General features: G+C 43.7%; 1 protein-coding gene across 10 annotated transcripts in view; it reads left to right on the plus strand.

Annotated features, from left to right (window-relative positions):
* The window catches only part of LOC105489167 (methylenetetrahydrofolate dehydrogenase (NADP+ dependent) 1 like), a 233,145-nt gene that overhangs the window by 28,547 nt on the left and 184,280 nt on the right, over nt 1-20,318 (plus strand). For all 10 annotated transcript variants that reach the window (XR_011623460.1, XM_024795113.2, XM_071096617.1 and 7 more), the window contains exon 8: nt 11,194-11,305. Coding sequence is in view for 9 of the 10 variants with exons in the window: in XM_024795113.2 (XP_024650881.2) it covers nt 11,194-11,305 (112 nt within the window). In the remaining variant the exon portion in view is untranslated. The remainder of the gene's footprint in view (nt 1-11,193; nt 11,306-20,318) is intronic.

Genomic DNA, 20,318 nt, shown 5'->3' on the forward strand with positions numbered 1-20,318 from the left:
TATCTAAACGGAAGGATATTCTTTTTTTTTTTGAGCCGGAGTCTTGCTCTGTTGCCCAAGCTAGAGTGCAGTGGTGCAGTCTTGGCTCACTGCAGCCTCCGCCTCCCGGGTCCAAATGATTCTCCTGCCTCAGCCTCCAGAGTAGCTAGGACTACAGGTGCACACCACCATGCCTGGCTAATTTTTGTATCTTTAGTAGAGACGGGGTTTCACCATGTTGGCAGGATGGTCTTGATCTCCTGACCTTGTGATTCGCCTGCCTTGGCCTCCCAAAGTGCCGGGATTATAGGCATGAGCCACCGCGCCCAGTCGGAAGGATATTTTATGGACACTAATTAGGTATAAAATCTCCATGGAGCCTGAGCATGAAGAATTGAACTTCTTAGGGTTCCACAGAAACCAGAATAGACTTCTGTGTTTGGTAGCTTTGTAACTTAGGCCTATTGGGGTGTATAGTTGAAAATTGAGAATAAATTTCCTGTTCTGTTTCTGAGCATCTTTTCCAGGCTTGGAGATGCATTGAGCATTTCCACGGAGACCCTAGAGGTGGGGAGGGGAAGAACACCTGGGCATTTGTCCAAATTAGCCATATGCTGTGGAGTGTCACATGTCAGGAAGCCAAGGCAGTGGAGCTAGTGCCTTTGGGCAGGGCTAGGGAACCCCCCCGGCCTTTCCTCCACCCAAACGCAGGCCCCCACACCCAGCGTCCTGGGCCCTGCAGGGGAATGACACTGTTGGTATCACTCTCAGGAATGAGTCTAGATTTGGAGATAACCTCTTCCTGACCTCGATGATTTCACTGTGATGCCAAAACCAGTCTGAAGTGGGCGTGGTTTTACATTTGGTGTTTACAAGGTGGAGTGGTGCCCTCGGCATGGAAGGAAGAGGTAGGCAGGTATGGGCGGGGCCCTGCTCCCTCGGGAGTCTCCTCTGAACCTGTGGTTAGGGCACAGCTGGACAATGCTGAAATGGTCTCCAGCTGGGAGATGAGGTAAACCTCAGCTGCATGCAGAAGAAATAACCTAGAAATCAGAGAAGCGTTTTATTTTGTTTTTCTCAGAGGATCTCATTTCTCCCTCTCCTCCTGAGCACAGAGATCCTCAAACCTGGTATTCACAGAAGGAAAAAATATAGGTCTTTTTCATCTTTGAAGGATCAAAGTGTCTAGGTTTTTTTTTTTTTTCTTTTGAGCAAAGCTGAACTATCACAAAGTTCTTTTTAGTTTAAATTTAGTGCATGGCATGGCTCATGAACGGCTTTTAAAAGTGAATTGGAAACTTCTAAATGTACTTGTATTATACATATGAAAGGATGACTTTTTGAAAAAAAGAATAATGTCTATTCCAAACAGGAGAAGGGAGGAACTCTAGCTTTTAAACTGCACTAGATTAGTGAGTTACATGACAATTCTCCTTTGAACAGGATGGAATGCACTGAAAGGAATGTGCTATTGTGACAGTAATGACAGCTAATGTTAATTGACAGAATGGCTACTCTGAACCAGGCACTGTCTTGTACTCCTGTTATCTCAGTGGTCTTCACACTTATTCTGTTAGGCAGGACTGTCATCCTCCCCATATTACAGATGAGGAAACTGAGGCTCAGGAGACTTTGCAAAGATCATGTGATTAAAAGATGGTAGCGGTGGCACAACAGCCTGTATTTTTAACACTGTCCCATGCAGCTCTTATTCTAGATCATCACATAAAGTCTAATCTCTAATCTCGAAAACCAAAAATCACCTGCCACCTCAGATGAGAGAGACCAAGACCCTAGAGACACTCGGCTTGTGTTGAATTCACTCTTATTTTATTTTGATGTTTGTAATTCCAGAGCCATGCTTGTTAAGAGAGTTGAGCTGAAGTAGACTGAATGCTGTCCCCTCCCTGAGGCCTGGGGCTCATCACCAGCTATCCAGGCTCCCCTTTCAGAGGGAATGGTGAGCACCTTTGGAAAGGGCAGGGGTGAGCACACAAGACAGCCTCAGTTATGCGAGTTCATTCCCTCCCCTGCCTGCTGTGGGTGAGATGGAGAATAAAAGCGCTGGACGCTCCTGGGCATCACAGCCTCGTGCTCAGTGAGTGACTGAGGTCACCAGTAACCCAGGTCATCAGTAGTGTGGAATTAAGTGCACTGGATAGTGTCGGCCCCTGAGCTTTGTTTGACAGATTTAGGGGGTCAGCTCCCCACTTTCCCCTCTTGCTTCTGTCTGATCATTGCTCTGTTTATTAATACCAGGGAAGAAGGTGAATAGAACTTTTTGGAAAGTCAAAAAAAAAATCAGGCCATTATACTTAGCAGTGCTGAGAGAAGGATTTGTGAGATGATATATTCAAACTAATGGGCATAAGACCAAGAAGGGGCTGTGTGGCCTGGTGTGGTGGCTCACGCCTATAATCCCAGCACATTGGAAGGCCAAGACGGGCGAATCACGAGGTCGGGAGATGGAGACCGTCCTGGCTAACACGGTGAAACCCTGTCTCTGCTAAAACAAAAACAAAAACAAAAACAAAATTAGCCAGGCGTGGTGGGGGGCACCTGTAGTCTCTGCTACTCGGGAGGCTGAGGCAGGAGAATGGCGTGAACCCATGAGGCGGAGCTTGCAGTGAGCCGAGATCATGTCACTGCACTCCAGCCTGGGCAACAAAAACAAAAAGAAAAACAAAAAACAAGCATGGTGGGAGTGGGTCATGTAATTAATAGACTGATTGGTCTTAGGTGGTTCAGAATTTAAGCTGAGAAACTGAAATTGAGAAGAAATGATGTATTGTTCTTATACCAAATATTTGAGTAAAAATACAATTAAAACACCATCTATCTCCACTTTTCCCAAAAGTACCTCCCTTTTATGATGCCCTTCCCATACCTTATAGGCAAAATATTCTAATTTCAGTCTCAGTGGATTGTGTTCTAAATGTTTGAAGGTTGGTCTGAACATGGAATGTATTTTCTCATAGAGATAATAGTATAAATGGAGTTAGGGTCATGGGATTGCCAAGCCAATTCCACTGCAGTGGAGTCATATAGACCTCCTTTCCGATTTTTCTGTGGGAAACTTCATCTGAAGCTTTAACTCACTTCTTAGCTGTGGGGTAAGTTTCAGCCTCCATGGGGTCTTTGTTACTTTGCAGTCACCTGTGGCCAACCACAAATAAGTCTTTGTAGTCATCAGGGGCCAGATGGGAAAGTGAGGTGTAGACTGCACAAAAGAGCCTACCCCAATTCTGGAAGAAGGGCCACAGGCCTGTGTCCTGCAGAGAACAGGCGGGAAGCATCGCCTTCAGCCCACTGGCGGTGGGTCATCTCCCATCTGCTTTTCTGCACCATCAGCAGAGTCTGGCTTCCTTTTCCACCCCTTCTCCAATGTGAATGCTTTTTAAGGACGTGGAATTCGATTTTTTTTTTTTTTTTTTTTTTTTTTTTTTTTTTTGAGACGGAGTTTTGCTTTTCTTGCCCAGGCTGGAGTGCAATGGCATGATCTCAGCTCACCACAATCTCCGCCTCCCGGGTTCAAGTGATTCTCCTGCCTCAGCCTCCTGAGTAGCTGGGATTACAGGCATGTGCCACCACACCCAGCTAATTTTGTATTTTTAGTAGGGGCAGGGTTTCTCCATGTTGGTCAGGCTGGTCTCAAACTCCTGACCTCAGGTGATCTGCCCACCTCGACCTCCCAAAGTGCTGGGATTACAGGCATGAGCCACCGCGCCTGGCCAGTATTAGAATCTTTTAATGGGAACGTCTTAAACATAACCTGTAACAATGAAGCACCTTATAATTGTGTGGAGATTTCCTTTTCACGGCTTTTTCATATATGCCTCGCACTCACCTGGCAACCCTGCAAACTGGACATTATGCTCACCAGAGAGCCTTGACCCTGATTGTCGCTGGCAAGGAGCAGTGTCTGGACTTGAATGCAGGTCGCAGGAACTCCACCCATGGTGTTCTCCCACTGCACCTCAATTCCTCACTTTTCAAAGGAGGCAGCGGAGGCCTGGAGAGTTTCTGAAAGGAAATGGAATGCAGAAATCTGTTGATGTGCAATGTGAGACTCAGAACTGAAAAGCATAAATGTCAGGAAATGCAAAGCAGAATTTGCCCTGGCAACGGCAGTTTGCATGAATGCGAAGACGCTGTATGGATGAAAGTTTGTGGCTGGCGGCTCGGGCATGAATCCTTCGGGCTGCTGTTCCTCTAGGAGCCTGGCTTGCCTGGTGTTGCCCTGGGAACTGCAACTTGAGCATTTCCTTAGTTTTTGTACTAAAGGAACCAAAATAAGGTATTTTGGTTCTAAGTCTTTGTCATGTGAAGGGAACTTACCGTTACCACCCCCCATCTACATACACATTCTCTCTTGGCCCCACTTTTGAATTTTATGTTTTTCCTAAAGTATAGGGAAGAGAATTATTATTATTATTATTATTTTCTTTTTGAGACGGAGTCTCGCTCTGTCGCCAGGCTGGAGTGCAGTGGTACGATCTCGGCTCACTGCAAGCTCTGCTTCCTGGGTTCAAGTGATTCTCCTGCAGAAGGGAATTATTTTTGATGAGTCATTAAAGTATATCCATTCCCAGAATGGTGTTTCAGTTTTCCTTTTATCATCTGTCATGACTTTTTTAAGTGTGAAGCTTACTTCCAGAAGAATTGTCTTTTCCAGCATTTTGGATACAACTAAATATCTTTGATATTTTCTTCTCATATGTTAAGCAGTAAATTAAGTTGAATGGTGAAGTTAGAGGTGAACTTAGGAACATTTAGGAAAAGGAAGGTCGCTTACTATTTTTTAGGGGAAAAATTTGGCAGATAAATGCTGTACTCCCAATTCCCAGATGTCCATTTGGCTTGTACTCATTTTGATTTATGAAATAATCATAAGAAATGTCTTAAAATTTTAAAAGCCAATAATTTGTTCTACTAATCACAGAAATAAAAGAAATACACCCAATTCCTGAAAGGAAAAAAATTCTCCCAGGATGAGATCACTGGGTGGACATGAAGTGGGTAAAATACCTTTTGCTGCAATTGTCATCCCCTTATCTTGCCAAAGTATGACAACATCTGAATGAAGATGGTTTGACATTCTTAGTTTAGAGTAGTTATACTATTATTTTAACATTCCTATTTAATGGTATGCTTAATACTGCAGAGAAAGGTGGATATGGATTCATAGCTTCGAAGCAATAATCTTATGCTCAATGTTCATTTAATTTCAAATACAAAGTTAGACATTTAGAGTTTAAAAAATTAATGAATAGGCTGGGTGGCTCACGCCTGTAATCCCAGCGCTTTGGGAGGCCGAGGCAGGCAGATCACGAGGTCAAGAGTTTGAGACCAGCCTGACCAACATGGGGAAACCCCATCTCTACTAAAAATACAAAAAGTATCCGGGTGTGGTGGTGGGCGCCTATAATCCCAGCTACTCAGGAGGCTGAGACAGGAGAATCGTTGAACCCGGGAGGTCGAGGTTGCAGTGAGCTGAGATTGTGCCACTGCGCTCCAGCCTGGGCCATAGAGTGAGAGTCCATCTCAAAAAAAAAAAAAAAAATATATATATATATATATACACACACACACACACAAAATATATATTATATATACTATATAACATTATATATTTAGATATTTTGTGTATATATATAAATGAATAAACAGGGCATCTGCTCATGAATGCTCAGGCAGTCTGCCTGAATGAAATCTCCATTTGCAGGCAACACACTCTACAGAAATGGCAGGACTGTATCAGGCATGGTTCCTAATGCCCATTTCTGTAGCAAAGTCACCAGTGATTCCTAATTGCCAAAAGTGTATTTTTTGCGTTAATCCTGCTTGACCACGGCTGTCATATCAACCTGTTGTCCACACCCTTTTCCCTTGGCCTGAATGAAAATGCCCCTTCCTAGCTCCTGGGCCACCGGGACATGATGGTCTCCATCATGTGTTCCTTATCTCTAACCATTGAAGATTAGTGCTCCCCAAGGATGTCTGTTAACCCATTTTCCTTCCCATTCTGCCAGTTTCCCTTGGGGAATCCACACTCCTGGTTTTAACCATCACCTAAATGCTGTGTGTCCCGACCCGCATCCTCATGCTCCCAGGCCATTCTCAGTTCCAGATCTGGGCACCCAGCTTCCTGCAGATGCCTCCTCAGTATCTTGCTTTTCTTCCTACCTCCTCTAAGGCATTCTCAATCCAGCTTCCAGAGGAATCTTCCTAAAACACATCTGACTGTGTGAGCCACACACTGTAGCCCAACCTGATAGCTTCTTTTCTATATTAAGAAAAAGTGTGGCTGGGTGCAGTGGCTCACGCCTGTAATCCCAGCACTTTGCGGGGCTGAGGCTGGCTGATCACGAGGTCAGGAGATCGAGACCATCCTGGCTAACATGGTGAAACCCCGTCTCTACTAAAAATACAAAAAATTAGCCGGGCGCGGTGACAGGCACCTGTAGTCCCAGTTGCTCGGGAGGCTGAGGCAGGACAATGGCGTGAACCCGGGAGGCGAAGCTTGCAGTGAACCGAGATCGTGCCACCGTACTCCAGCCTGGGCGACAGAGCGAAGACTCTGTCTCAAAAAAAAAAAAAAAAAAAGAAAAAGAAAAAGTGCACACATTTTGACATCTGATAAAAGTGATGTTTTTCTTAGAAAACTGACTTCTAACTCTTTATAGAAACTTTGCCACAAGGTAGTCTAGGAGTCCCCTTGCTACCTAAGATTTTCATGGACATGCCCTGTCTGATCATAAAGTACTGTATGCCAGGCACAGTGGCTCACGCCTGTAATCCCAGCACTTTGGAAGCCCCAGGCCGGGATCACTTGAGCCCAGGAATTCAAGACCAGCCTGGACAACATGGTGAAACCCTGTCTCTACAAAAAACATTTAAAAAACAAAATGAACCAGGCATGGTGGAGCACATTTATAGCCCCAGCTACTTGGAGGCTGAGGTGGGAGGATCGCTTAAGCCCAGGAGTCAAGGCTGCAGTGAACTGAGATCATGCCACTGCATTCCAGCCTAGAGGACAGAGTGAGACCCTGTCTCCAAAAATAAATAACTAATTACATAAAGTCTTGTGAAGAATCTGCAGTGGAGCGTAATGTAACCCATAAATCCACTTAACTGGGCGCACACAAACTACAGTATGTCCCAGTTCATTAGAGTGAAAATCAAGCAAGGGACCACCTCGACGTGGTAGAGCCCCTCGCTTGCCCTCCACACCCTGCTCTGTTCTCTGTGTCTGACCATTGACCAGCCGTCACTCAGGCACTAGTCGAGAATGCCAATGTCTTCAGTTGTAATTTTAGAAGCACATCATTGCTGGACAAAGCGCCTACCTGTTAATTTTTAAAAGTAATGTCCATCATTTTGAACATTGTTTTCTTTCTTTTTTATTCAACTGACCCTCATGAGGAATTGAACTTGGTTTTCTGAACTTTGTTGGTAATGTTTGAAGGACATAGAAACAGTTGTCATAGGTCTCAAGTGATATAAACCACAGTTCTTTAGAAAATATCTTTTGTTTTACCCATTCTGGATTTTGAAGTATATACAGATCTCATACCTGAGATTCTTATTGATATGAACTGTTTCAAAACACATTGATAGCAGAAGATACATACTGTCTTCTAGTCAAGAGGGTAGGGCTGTTTTTAGTTTAAAACATTTTAATGCATTTTATTTGCTAAATACAAAATTACAATATTCTATATAACTTTCCAAATTCCATCTGTCCTCCCTTTCCCCCGTCTCTTTATATTCAGATGCTTGTCTCTCTAGCTTAAAAATTCATGACTTTGAGAAAATTCATCTTCGTGTTGTCTAAACTACTGCACCCCCACACGCTCCCTGTTAAGTGTCTGCGTATCTGCGTCTTGCTGTTGTTTTAAAATTCGGTTCTCTGCCTGGGGAATGGGGTGGTTTGCTTTAAGCTGCTCCACTCTTCTCGGCAGAAAAAGCAATACTTTGTTATGAGGTAGAGTTTTAAGCCAAGCTTTGGCCGGGGTCTTTCCCATTTGGGAGGAGGAGAGTAGGAATAGCAAGTGAGACGAAAATTCTCCTTGAATTTTAGCTCATTAAAATCTTACCTTGTCCTCGGCGTGGTATTTACTGATTTAAGCATCTAGCACTTTTCCTTTCCAGAAAGAATTAACATCTACGATGCAATCATTGCTAAGCGAGGAGATTTTTGTGTTTTCTCTGTGGAATTAGCTGTTCCCCAGTTGCGGATGAGCACATCCCACTTTAGAGTTGTGTGTAGGTATGGAGTTGAGGAGTTGGAATGAGATTTCCAAGATTTATAGGTAATGAAAAGAACAGGTTGTATCAAAGATACCACGTGTAGGAAACTAACTGTTCTTAGGGGACTTGTGTGAACCTGTGATCCTTGGTTTTCTCCAAAATGAACATTTCAGCCGTGTTCATATTAACCTCCTTTTTACAGTTGTTTTACCATGTTCTGGTTTTGCTGCTATTCTGCCTGAAAATCTAGCAAAATGGTGTTTCTTATCTGCAGAACTGCAACAAAGCTTAAACATTTGCATTTCTCTTGAGGATTACTGTGGTTGAATTTTTGACAGTACTATATATAAATGAAGAAATACAATTTTTTATACAGATGTTTAAAATCCTCTTTCTACTAGAACACTTCTTTCTCCCTAAATATACCATCACCAGGAACTCTAGCTGTTTTTCAGATAGGTGAGGTCTGGCCCACACAGTGGGCTTGCTGGCCTGTATAATGGCACCATCACAATGGTGGCTTAAGGGACTAGATTGCTGGTGATATTGGCTGCACAATTCTTTTTTTTGAGACAGAGTCTCACTCCATTGCCCAGGCTGGAGTGCAGTGGTGCGATCTTGGCTCACTGCAACCTCCGCCTCCCAGGTTCAAGCGATTCTCATTTGGCTGCAAAGTTCTTGGTGAGGTTTGGTGGTATTTTGGCCCTGTGGCACAGAAGAATGGTTATTTAGGCAAATGTGTTTTGTTTTTGGTTTTGTTTTGTTTTTGAGACAGGGTCTTGCCCTGTCATCCAGGCTGGAGTGAAGCGGCTTGATCACGGCTCACTGCAGCCATGACCTCCTGGGCTCAAGCGATCCTTCCACCTCTACCTCTGAAGTAGCTAGGACCACAGGCATGCCTCACCACACCTGGCTCATTTCTATTTTATTTTATTTTTGTAAAGACAGGGCCTTCCTATGTTGCCCAATCTGTTCTCAAACTTTTGGGCTCAAGCAGTCTTCCCACCCTGGCTTCCCAAAGTGCTGGGATTACCCAGCATGGTGGCATGAGCCAACATGTCTGGCCTAGGCAAATGTTTTAGTAGGGCTTTCTCTTTTCTTTTTAAGGTGATTAATACAGTAGATTCATACAGTCAGAAGCTGAAAAGCAGGGAATACTGTTTGGCTTATTAATGGACAATCAATGAATGTTAATACACTTTTCACTATTCACATGGTCAAATTGATCAAATATTTCCAAGGTGTTAACTTTTAAAGTTGGCTTTGTCAGCTCTATGAAAAGACATGCATTCACATTTTTATCATGCTCCTCCTCTGTCAGGGGACTTGGATCTGCCCTTGATCTTGGCTTTTCTGTTCATAAACCAGGTAGGACTGTCAAAGGTTTGCTCCCACTATCATCTCTTGTCCCAAGATTTCTAAAAGGCATCAGCTGATGCACCCTTTTGCCCAAATAGTGTTAACCGTCCTCAAGCTGAGGAGCTGTCCTGGTTCTTCCACAGGATCTATAATGATCAGCCTGTAAGCTGAGAATGGATAAGGGTGTCTCCAGCATGTTTATTTGGTGGTTTGGTGGGGGCAGTGGCAGTGGAGATGCTTTTGTGTTCCATAATCTGCCCCTCTGTCTGTTTGACCCCAGAGACTCTGTGGTTAGTTGCAGGACATCAAAGTCCACAGGAAAGACAGTGGGGGAAGGGACTGTCAGTCCCCTCTTTCTGCCTAGGTTCACTAGGATCTCTAAGACTGGATTCACTAGGACATACCATAGAGCTATTTGTGTCTGAGAGCCCCAGTTTCCTTGTCTGTTAAATGAGCATGGTAACACCAATCTCACTCATTTGGAATATTCAGTGAGGTAATACTTACAACACCTAGCTGACCTGTACAATTGTAGCTATTCTCTTCTGCAAGTCTAATATTCCTATTCACCCCTCGCTCCGCATAGGGATCCAGTTTGAAATCATCAGTTGCTCAGTGGGGCTTGGGGAGCTATTCTTTGGTTAAAGTCAGAGCCAACCTCTTTGCCTACCTCTTTGTCTTAATGTCAACTTCCTACCAGACTTGTTCCTCCAGTACTGGATGATCAAAATGCAAATAGGATGGACACGATCAATGCATTTTGTTGGAGTGGTTGCATTCTTTCTACTTTCTCAGGGCAAAAAAATGAATGGTTGGACAAGAGACTAACCAGGGCCTCAGAGAAAGTGAAATTCTTTCTCAAGCTCCTGAAAATCCTTCCATGGGTATAGTAACAGTTCTATAGGGGTCTCATTGTGATGGTGCCATTATACAGGCCAACAAGCCCACTGCGTGGGCCAGACCTCATGGCCTTCATCCTTGTTTTCCTCTTTTTTGTTTTTTGAGACAGGATCTCGCTCTGTCTCCCAGGTGGGAGTGCAGTGGTGTGATCTTGGCTCACTGCAGCCTCTGCTTCCTGGGTTCAAGCGATTCTTGTGCCGCAGCCTCCTGAGTAGCTGAGATTACAGGCCCCTGCCAGTGCGCCTGGCTAATTTTTGTATTTTTAGTAGAGACGGGGTTTCACCGTGTTGGCCAGTCTGGTCTCGAACTCCTGACCTCATGATCCACCTGCCTCGGCCTCCCTAAGTGCTGGGATTACAGGCGTGAGCCACTGTGCCCGGCTGTCCCATCATTTTTCTTGATATTATAGTTAGTGGTGAAAACATGTAAATGATAATACTCCACATGCAGTATGTATGCTGAAGTGACTACCCTGAAGATATTTTTTAAGTCCTATTTTCTTTTCTTTCTAGGATATGATAATCATTTTCTGTTTGTATTAATACATGCTTGAAAGGAATTAGTAAAGCGACTCCATCCTTGTCAGCAGCTTGGAACAAAGCTGTGGATCTGGGATTGTGTTGAACTCATTTGACATCAGTGGTTAGTTGTGTCTTTATGCCTCAGATCAAACTGTGCATGTTTTTTTCTTTCTCCTTTTAGCTTCATGAGGCTGACATTGTGGTCCTAGGCTCACGTAAGCCAGAAGAGATTCCCCTTACTTGGATACAACCAGGAATTACTGTTCTCAACTGCTCCCATGACTTCCTGTCAGGTAAATGTCTTCACATTGGTGTTGAGCCACTGATTAGGTCAGATCATTCGAAGAAATGTTAACCTTTTCCTAAGAGGGTATGTTTCTGAAATGTTAGCAGTCGTCAACATTAGTATATAGGGTAGGAAACTTAGACTGTGGGCTACCTGATAGAACCATGCTGTTGAGCAAAGAGAGACCAAGATGGCGGTTGAGGTGTCTGCTGCCACAGTGAAGTGCCCCCTACTGGCCTCTAGCAGTCAGGTTAGTTGTGACCTTAAGTAGATGATTTGTATGTTTGTGAGGTAAACTAGAAATAGCGGTTTTCACAGTCTCTTAAAAATTAGTAAAATCCTTTCTTCCAAAGAAATCTTCATGGAATTTCACTATGTAAAAGCAGATGAGAGCCAGATTGTCGGGAGGGATGGGAATAGGATCAGTCTCTGTGTCTCCCTGATTTCCCCTTGTGTTGACCCATGAAGCACATCCTTGGAGCCCCGGAGTCATGTCAGAACAGTATGAAAATCACCACTAGATGCAGAAACTGTTTTAGGATTGGTCCTGCTATTTGATGGCATTTTGCCAAGGTATTCAGGAATACTCAAGACCACACCAGGCCCACTTTGGGGGCAGCCCAAGCAGTGCCCGCAACAGGGCAGCCAGCAGCCCCGGGATCCAGCAGGAGCAGGCCCAGAGTAGGTTCCTTTTTCCAGTTCGTAGAAGGACTGAGGCTAAGAAAGCCTTGGACCACACCCAGCCCCTCAGCAAGTCCCTGAATGGCACAGGTGAGCAAGAGACAATGGCACAGGGAGGCAGAGGAGAGCCCCCCTTCCTGATTCCTTCTGGCTTTGGCCTCCAAATGTTCATGCAGAAGAGAGGAGGACTATGCTGAGCTGGGCTGGAGGACAGGGGCAGCTTTTACCCCTAAAGCTGGGCAGAACATGCACCACGGTTGGCAGCCTCTGCTCTCCTTCACTTCCACTAGGACCATACTTGAGGTTGAAATCTTGAAACCTTATAGGCAGCTCCATAAAAGCGTGAGCCCTAGCCAGAGGTTGATACTGACCCTCCTCTCTAGGAAATGTAGCTCCTGCCAGAACTGACGGATCAGATTAAAAACTCCCTGGGGGCTGGAGAGGGTGGAATGGATCAGAGTCCAAGGAAAGAGCCAGAGCTCAGCTCTTGCATTAAGAACTGTGGCCCTAGCGGCTCTTTTTAACAAACAGAAAGCATGTGCTAAATAACATTTTTAAAATATATGTAGTTTCTTCATATAACTTTTTTTTCCCTGAGAAAAACAATGCCTAACCTATTAATAGTAGACAGGGTTTCCTCTGTTCAGAATCCCAGTTAGATTAGGAAAATCAGTTCCAACATTTGTTTCTTGTAAATGAATGCTGCTTTGCTGTAATATTTACTTGCTGTGTTTTATTAAAGTTTTCATGTAGGACAGTTTTGGCACAGTCATGGCTAGGGTTAGGAGTCTACTTTGATGTTCTCCTGGAATCCCTTTGAGCTCTGTGGTTACATGACAGTGACATATATTTTGTTAGTGAAAGTGCTTTATTTTTAATAAGGTTTCCTTTTAGGACCCTTATTTTTGGAAAAAGTATTCCCTGAAACATTAGATTTCAATGTAATGATTCTCTGGGGGAAAGAAGACCAAGGCGTTACAGATGTTCCTCGGGCTTATGCGTAGATAAACCCATCAGAAGTTGAAAATATCATAAGTAGAAAATGGGCATTTATAGATAGGATGGGATGTGAAAACACAAAACAACATCCAAAAATGCTGGCAGCTTAGTACATTGCGGAGTATTGGTGGTTTGGTCTTGTGATTGCATGCCTGACCAGAAATCGCGATTTGCCGTCACTGCTGCCCAGCGCCTCAAGACACCCTTGTTCTGTGTATGGCTAGCCTGGGAAAAGATCAAAATTTAAAGCAGTTTCTACTGAATGCATGTCCCTTTCCCATCATCATAAAGTGGAAAAATAGTAAGCGAAAAGGTTGTAAATCAGGGATGGTCTGTGTATTTCAAAATGATTCTGTAAGTAGAATTTATTTGAAATTTATCTGGCCCAACTCTAATAGTTTTCATGTTGGTTTTTGAATGTCCAGTGTCTGGAATAGTACCTGACACTTAGTAACCACTCTGTGAATTTTTTTTTTTTTTTTTTTTTTTTTTTTGGAGATGGAGTCTTGCTCTGTCGTCCTGGCTTTAGTGCAGTGGCGCGATCTTAGCTCACTGCAGCCTCCGCCTTCTGGGTTCAAGTGATTCCCCTACCTCAGCCTCCCAAGTAGCTGGGATTACAGGCGCCTGCCACCACTCCCGTCTAATTTTTGTTTTGTATTTTTAGTAGAGGTGTGGATGCACCATGTTTGCCAGGTTGGTTTCGAACTCCTGACCTCAAGCGATCCACCCACCTCAGCCTCCCAAAGTGCTAGGATTACAGGTGTGAGCCACCGGGCCCAGTTAACTTTGTGAATATTGAGTGTTTAACAAGTTAATAAGCATGACTCAGAATTGTACTCTGCTTGTAGTTTTAAGTTAGTGGCATGTTTAGAAACATTTCCTTGAACTTGTCTCCCACTTAAAAATGGGGCTGATGGCCAGGCGTGGTGGCTCACACCTATAATCCCAGCACTTTGGGAGGCTGAGGCGGGTGGATTACCTGAGCTCAGGAGTTTGAGACGCAGCCCGGCCACCATGATGAAACTCTGTCTCTACTAAAAATACAAACAAATTACCTGGGCCTGGTGGCGGGTACCTGTAATCCCAGCTACTCGGGAAGCTGAGGCAGGAGAATGGCTTGAACCCAGGAGGCGGAGGTTGCGGTAAGCCAAGATTGCACCATTGCACTCCAGCCTGGATGACAAGAGTGAGACTCCTCAAAAAAACAAAAAAAAGAAGGAAAGAAAAAAAAAATGGGGCCAACTAGGCAGTCATTGAGATGAAGATGAGGAATGCTATGTTGATGAAACAGATGAACAGTTTCGGGGTGGTGCTGTCCATAATAGCACATTTCTAAATAGTCTACAAGTTTTAATTTTACCAACTTTTTTAGTATGAAAATTTGATCTAGGAATAATGGAGAAAGGTTTTTTCCCCCCACTTTTTTTCATTATCCCACTACTGTAAAGAAATGAATTAACTTTTTGAAATATTAAAAAGAAAAGAGCTCTTATTTAAACTCAAGATGAGAAGAAGAACTTTTAATAAACTTGTGGCTGGATGAAGGCAGAGTTTTATAATGCAATTTTTATTCTTACCTTCATGGTACAGGGTCCCTCCTCCTTCCCCCCGTAAAAACAGATGGGATGTTGTGATTTATGATGAGAATTCTGTAGAGGCATTTTATGGAATACGTATGGAATCCTAGGAGAGATTTTCCTGATGGCTCATATCCCAGACACAGAGCTCAGAAAACAATTACACCCAGCTAGTTGGTTCTGTTCACTCTGCTATTGCATGAGTCCAATGTTTAGATTTTAAAACAAGGAAATTTCAACATTCTGTTTTCTAACTATAAGAGTAACTACTTTAAAAAAAAATAAAAAAGACAACCAAAAAAACCTCTTTCTTAGAAAAGGTCTTGCTCTGTTGCCCAGGCTAGAGTACAGTGGCACAATCACAGCCTCAAACTCCTGGGCTCAAGCAATCCTCCCTCCTCAGCTAATTAAAATAATTTTTTTTGTTGTCGAGGCAGGGTTCTCACTGTGTTGCCCAGGCTGGTTTTGAACTCCTGGCCTCAAGTAGTCCTCCCGCCTCCACCTCCAAAAAGTGCTGAGATTACTGGTGTGAACCACCATATCTGGCCTAAAAAATTTATTTCAAATGAAAGAAATACACACTGCTCTTGTAGTGCTCTGCTTGCTAAACAGCAGAGTTCATCATAAACACAACTATTTTGTACCCTAAATATTAGGACTTACTGATGTACGAAATGGGACCAAGGAAAAGCTTTTCTTCTATCTTAGGCTCAGAGAATAGTATCAAAACAGCAACTCTGTGGCTCAGAGTAGTTTATAGCATCATTTTAAGCTAATATATTTCTATTTAGTGTAGAAGAGGGCAAGAGCCCTGGGATGCTGATGTGCCGGGAGCCCCCAAGGGAACTTGAGACTTTCCCTCCTATGGCCCTGAAGGGAGACATTAGAACTTACTGGAGGCTGGGTGTGCTGTGGCTCACGCCTGTAATCCCAGCACTTTGGGAGGCCGAGGCCAGTGGATCACTTGAGGTCAGGAGTTCAAGACCAGCCTGAGCAACATGGTGAAACCTCATCTCTACTAAAAATACAAAAGTTAGCCAGGCATGGTGGCAGGCACCTGTAATCCCAGCTACTTGGGAGGCAGGAGCAGGAGAATTGCTTGAACCCAAGAGGTGGAGGTTGCAGTGAGCCGAGATCACACCATTTCACTCCAGCCTGGGCAGCAAGAGCAAAACTCCATCTCTAAAAGAAAAAAAAATGTAGTGCAAAGAACATGGACTTTGGAGTCAGGATTAACCTAACTCAAGGAAAAGGGAGTTGTTTGTGTAAAAAAAATTCTTGGCCTGACACGGTGGCTCATGCCTGTAATCCGAGCACTTTGGGAGGCTGAGGCGGGCAGATCACCTGCGGTAGGGAGTTCAAGACCAGCCTGACCAACATGGAGAAACCCTGTCTCACTAAAAATACAAAATTAGCCGGGCGTGTTGGCTTATGCCTGTAATCCCAGCTACTCAGGAGGCTGAGGCAGAAGAATCGCTTGAACGCGGGAGGTGGAGGTTGCGGTGAGCTGAGATCACACTCCAGCCTGGGCACCAAGAGCGAAACTCCGTCTCAAAAAAAAAAAAAATTCTTAATTGTATTGCACTTACAGGCTATGTGACTTTGAGGAAATAAGATCTCTGATGAATTAATAAGATTCCCAATTTATTTGTGGGTAAATTGGGAGGAAGGCTGTTGGGAGGAATGACTGAGATGCTACCTTGGGGCAGTTCCTCTTTGATGGTAGCTGCCAATAAATGCTTGTCCACTTCCTGCATTCCTCCCTCCACTTCCTTGTTGCCATGTTAACTGCACACGAAACAGCTTTCAGACTGCATCTTGGCACAATTTAATTAGTTCTCAATATAATATATTTGATTTTTTGCTTTTTTTTAAAAAAAGTAAAGGTTCATGCAGCACTGTATAAATTTCCTTGTTAATTTGGTTTCAGTGGTCCAAATTAAATTATTACCAATAGCTTATTAGTATCAGTTTACTAATATTTTAATTATATTTTTTTTATCTTGTCTTACATTGCATTCTTTTAAAAACTAGTGATATGCTGTCATTTGACAGTAAGATTCAAATAATTTAAAGTAGGAGTTCAACTCTCGAGAACACTGTCACAAAAATTTTACCCAATGATATTTATTAGTCCATTCTCACACTGCTATAAAGAAACACCTGAGACTGGGTAATTTATAAAGAAAAGAAGTGTAATTGTCTCACAGTTCCATGGGCCGTACAGGTAGTGTGATGCTGGCATCTGCTTGGCTTCTGGGAAGGCCTCCGGAAACTCACAGTTATGGTAGAAGGCGAAGGGGAAGCACGTATATCTTACATGGCCAGAGCAGGAGCAAGAGAGAGGAAGGGCATATTAGTCTGTTTTCACACTGTTGATAGAGACATACACGAGACTGGGAAGAAAAAGAGGTTTAATTGGACTTACAGTTCCACATGGCTGGGGAGGCCTCAAAATCATGGCGGGAGGTGAAAAGCACTTCTTACATGGCGGCAGCAAGAGAAAATACAGAAGACGCGAAAGTGGAAACACCTGATAAAACCATCAGATCTCATGAGACGTATTCACTACCATGAGAACAGTACGGGGGAAACTGTCCCCATGATTGCAACACGTGGGAATTATGGGAGTACAATTCAAGATGAGATTTGGGTGGAGACACAGCCAAACCATATCAGAGGAGGAGGTACACACTGCATACTTATAAACAACCAGATCTCAGGATAACTCACTATCTTGAGAACAGCACCAAGGGGATGGTGCTAAGCCTTTCATGAAGGGCCACCCTCATGATCCTGTCACCTCCCACCAGGCCCCACCCCCAACACTGGGGATTATAATTCAACATGAGATTTGGTGGAGACACAGAACCAAACCATATCATGATACTCATTTTATTTATTGCATTTTACTTTATATCCTACAAAGTCAATGTATTTAACTCAAAAACTGGCTACCAGTGGTTTTTGTTGTTGTTGTTGTTTTTAAGTTCTACCTGTACTGGTTTCTAATTTTCAGCTGTTCCTGATTTTAAAACCTCGCATTTGGGGGTAATTTGTTCTCCTAGATGGGAAGAAAATATTTAAGGCTGTGGGCGTGGAGAGTGGTTTTTTGATAAGAAGGATGCCCTTGGCCAGACTGCATAGAAGCTGAGATGTTTCCACAGAGCCAAGACGGCATGAAGGCTGAAGAGTCTGCTGCATCCCTCCCACTGCCGTGATTGTTCTGGCAAAGTTCCCAGGGTGGTCCAGCACTGCTCATGTTAGTGAAAGGGTGGTTCTGATTTCTGAGGAAGTCATGATAACACTTTGGCCTTAAATTTTCTTTTTGCAGAAAGTTTATCATTAGAAGAATGGCCATCTTTTAAAGTGATTCATTGACTTGTCCCTAGAGAAATCAAGAGTTAGATGAGTGTTTACTGGGAAGTGAAAAGACCCATCCACGGTTTGGGATGAGATCCTTGTTGAACTGTGATCCCATGATATTACCCAGGCCCAGACTGTAGACAACCTTCAGATGGAGTCCTGCCTCTACACGGGCAGGGAGTGAAATAATGATTCCCTTTCTCAATTTTCTTTAGCCATGAAATTTATTAAAAATGTATATCTGATTCTGAGTTGCCAGTCTTATTGCTTCAGATTCTCTGGATTCAGAACTTATTTTTATGTTATTTTATATTTTGAGAGAGTCTTGCTCTGTGATCCAGGCAGGAATGCAGTGGCGCAACTACAGGCCCACTGCTTCCTGAGCTCAAGTGATCCTCCTGCCCCAGCCCCCAGGTAACTGGGACTACTGACACATGCCACGATGCCCAGCTAATTTTTGTACCTTTTCTAGAGACAAGGTTTCACCAAGTTGCCCAGGCTGCTCTCAAACTCCTGGACTTAAGCAATCCTCCTGCCTTGGCCTCTCAAAGTGCTGGGGTTACAGGTGTGAGCCATCGCACCCAGCTTCAATGCAATCTTAAAACTGAATTAGAAAATCTGAGTCCAGGCCAGAGTTATTTTTAAGTTGTGTTTTAAAATTGTGTTGTTTTTGGTCGAGCCTGGTGGCTCACACTTATAATCCCAGCACTTTGGGAGGCTGAAGTGGGCTGATTGCTTGAGCTCACGAGTTCGAGACCAGCCTGGGCAGCATGGTGAAACTGCCTCTACAAAAAATACAAAAATTAAGACCAGGTGCTGTGACTCATGCCTGTAATCCTAGCACTTTGGGAGGCCGAGGCCGGCAGATCATGAGGTCAGGAGTTTGAGACCAGCCTGGCCAACATGGTGAAACCCTGCCTCTACAAAAAAAATACAAAAACTAGCCAGGCGTGGTGGCACGTGCCTGTAGTCTCAGCTACATGGGAGACTGAGGCAGAAGAGTCTCTTGAACCCAGGAGACGGAGACTGCAGTTAGCTGAGATTGCACCACTGCACTCCAGCCTGGGTGATAGAGCAACAGTCCATCTCAAAAACAAAAACAAAAACCAAAAATTAGCCAGGCATTGTGGCATGCGCCTGTAGTCCCAGCTACTTGGGAGGCTGAGGTGGGAAGATGGCTTGAGCCTGGGAGGCAGGGGTTACAGGGAGCTGAGATGGTGCCACTGTACTCTAGCCTGAGGGATCGAGCCAGACCTTATCTCAAAAAAAAAGTATTGTTTTTAATTACTTGTAATTTTAATTGCTTGTAATTAAAAAAAAGTAACTAAAAGGATCAAAAGTTAACATTGCGGATAGTGAACCTTAGCCTACTGTACATAAAAATCAGAAGGCCAAGGCAGGAGGATTGCTTGAGCCCAGGAGCTCAAGACCAGCTTGGGCAACATAGTGAGACCCCCGTCTCTATAAAACAACTTAAAAATTAGCCAGGTGTGGTGGCACACCTTTGCAGTCCCAACTACTCAGGAGGCTGAGGTGGGAGGATTGCTTGAGCCTGGGAGGTCAAAGCTGCAATGATCATGATCACATCACTGCACTCAAGCCTGGGCAACAGAGCAAGACCCTGTCTCAAAAAATAATAACAGTAATAATCAGAAAGCAACACTATATGTGAATGAAGTCACCTTACCTAGCTGCCGGTGGACAGCCTTTGGTGTTTCAAGAACCTAGTTTTTATTCATTCCTGCTTTCGATATTTGTTGACTGTGAGCTTTAGGCTTATCCAGGGTCCACGAAGAAGAAATGGTTCTTCCTCATCTCAGGCTTTTGTTATTTTGGGGCGTTTTAAATTCCTCTGCCATGGTTACTCAATCCGACCCTACTTACCTGTCTCTTCCACAAATTTCTCAAATGTCATTTGTGGTACCCTTTTAACTCTTATGGACTTGCTTGATTTTAACATATCTTTTACTCACTTTGAATGGACTTTTGACTAGAAATAGAGGGTAGTGTTGTGTGTACCACCTGCCATCTTGAGCTAGACCCTTTCAAAGAGTTGGTTTTGTTAATTATATCTTCTTACGTGGCTCATTATGCTTGTTGAAATTTGTGAGATGGTTTAGACCAAGCACGTCCAAACCACAGCCCGTGGGCCGCATGTAGCCAAGGATAGCTTTGAATGCAGCCCAACACAAATCCATAAACTTTCCTAAAACATGAAATTTTTTTTTTTGCAATTTTTTTTTTTCCTTAGCTCATCAGCTATCATAGTGTTAGTGTATTTTACGTGTGGCTATGGCCCGAGACAATTCTTCTTCTTCCAGTGTGGTCCAGGGAAGCCAAAAGATTATACATCCCTGAAAGCTTTAGACGTATCAGGAATCATATAGCTTTTCAAAA

Source organism: Macaca nemestrina, chromosome 5 (assembly GCF_043159975.1).
Source record: "Macaca nemestrina isolate mMacNem1 chromosome 5, mMacNem.hap1, whole genome shotgun sequence".
NCBI lineage: Eukaryota > Metazoa > Chordata > Mammalia > Primates > Cercopithecidae > Macaca > Macaca nemestrina.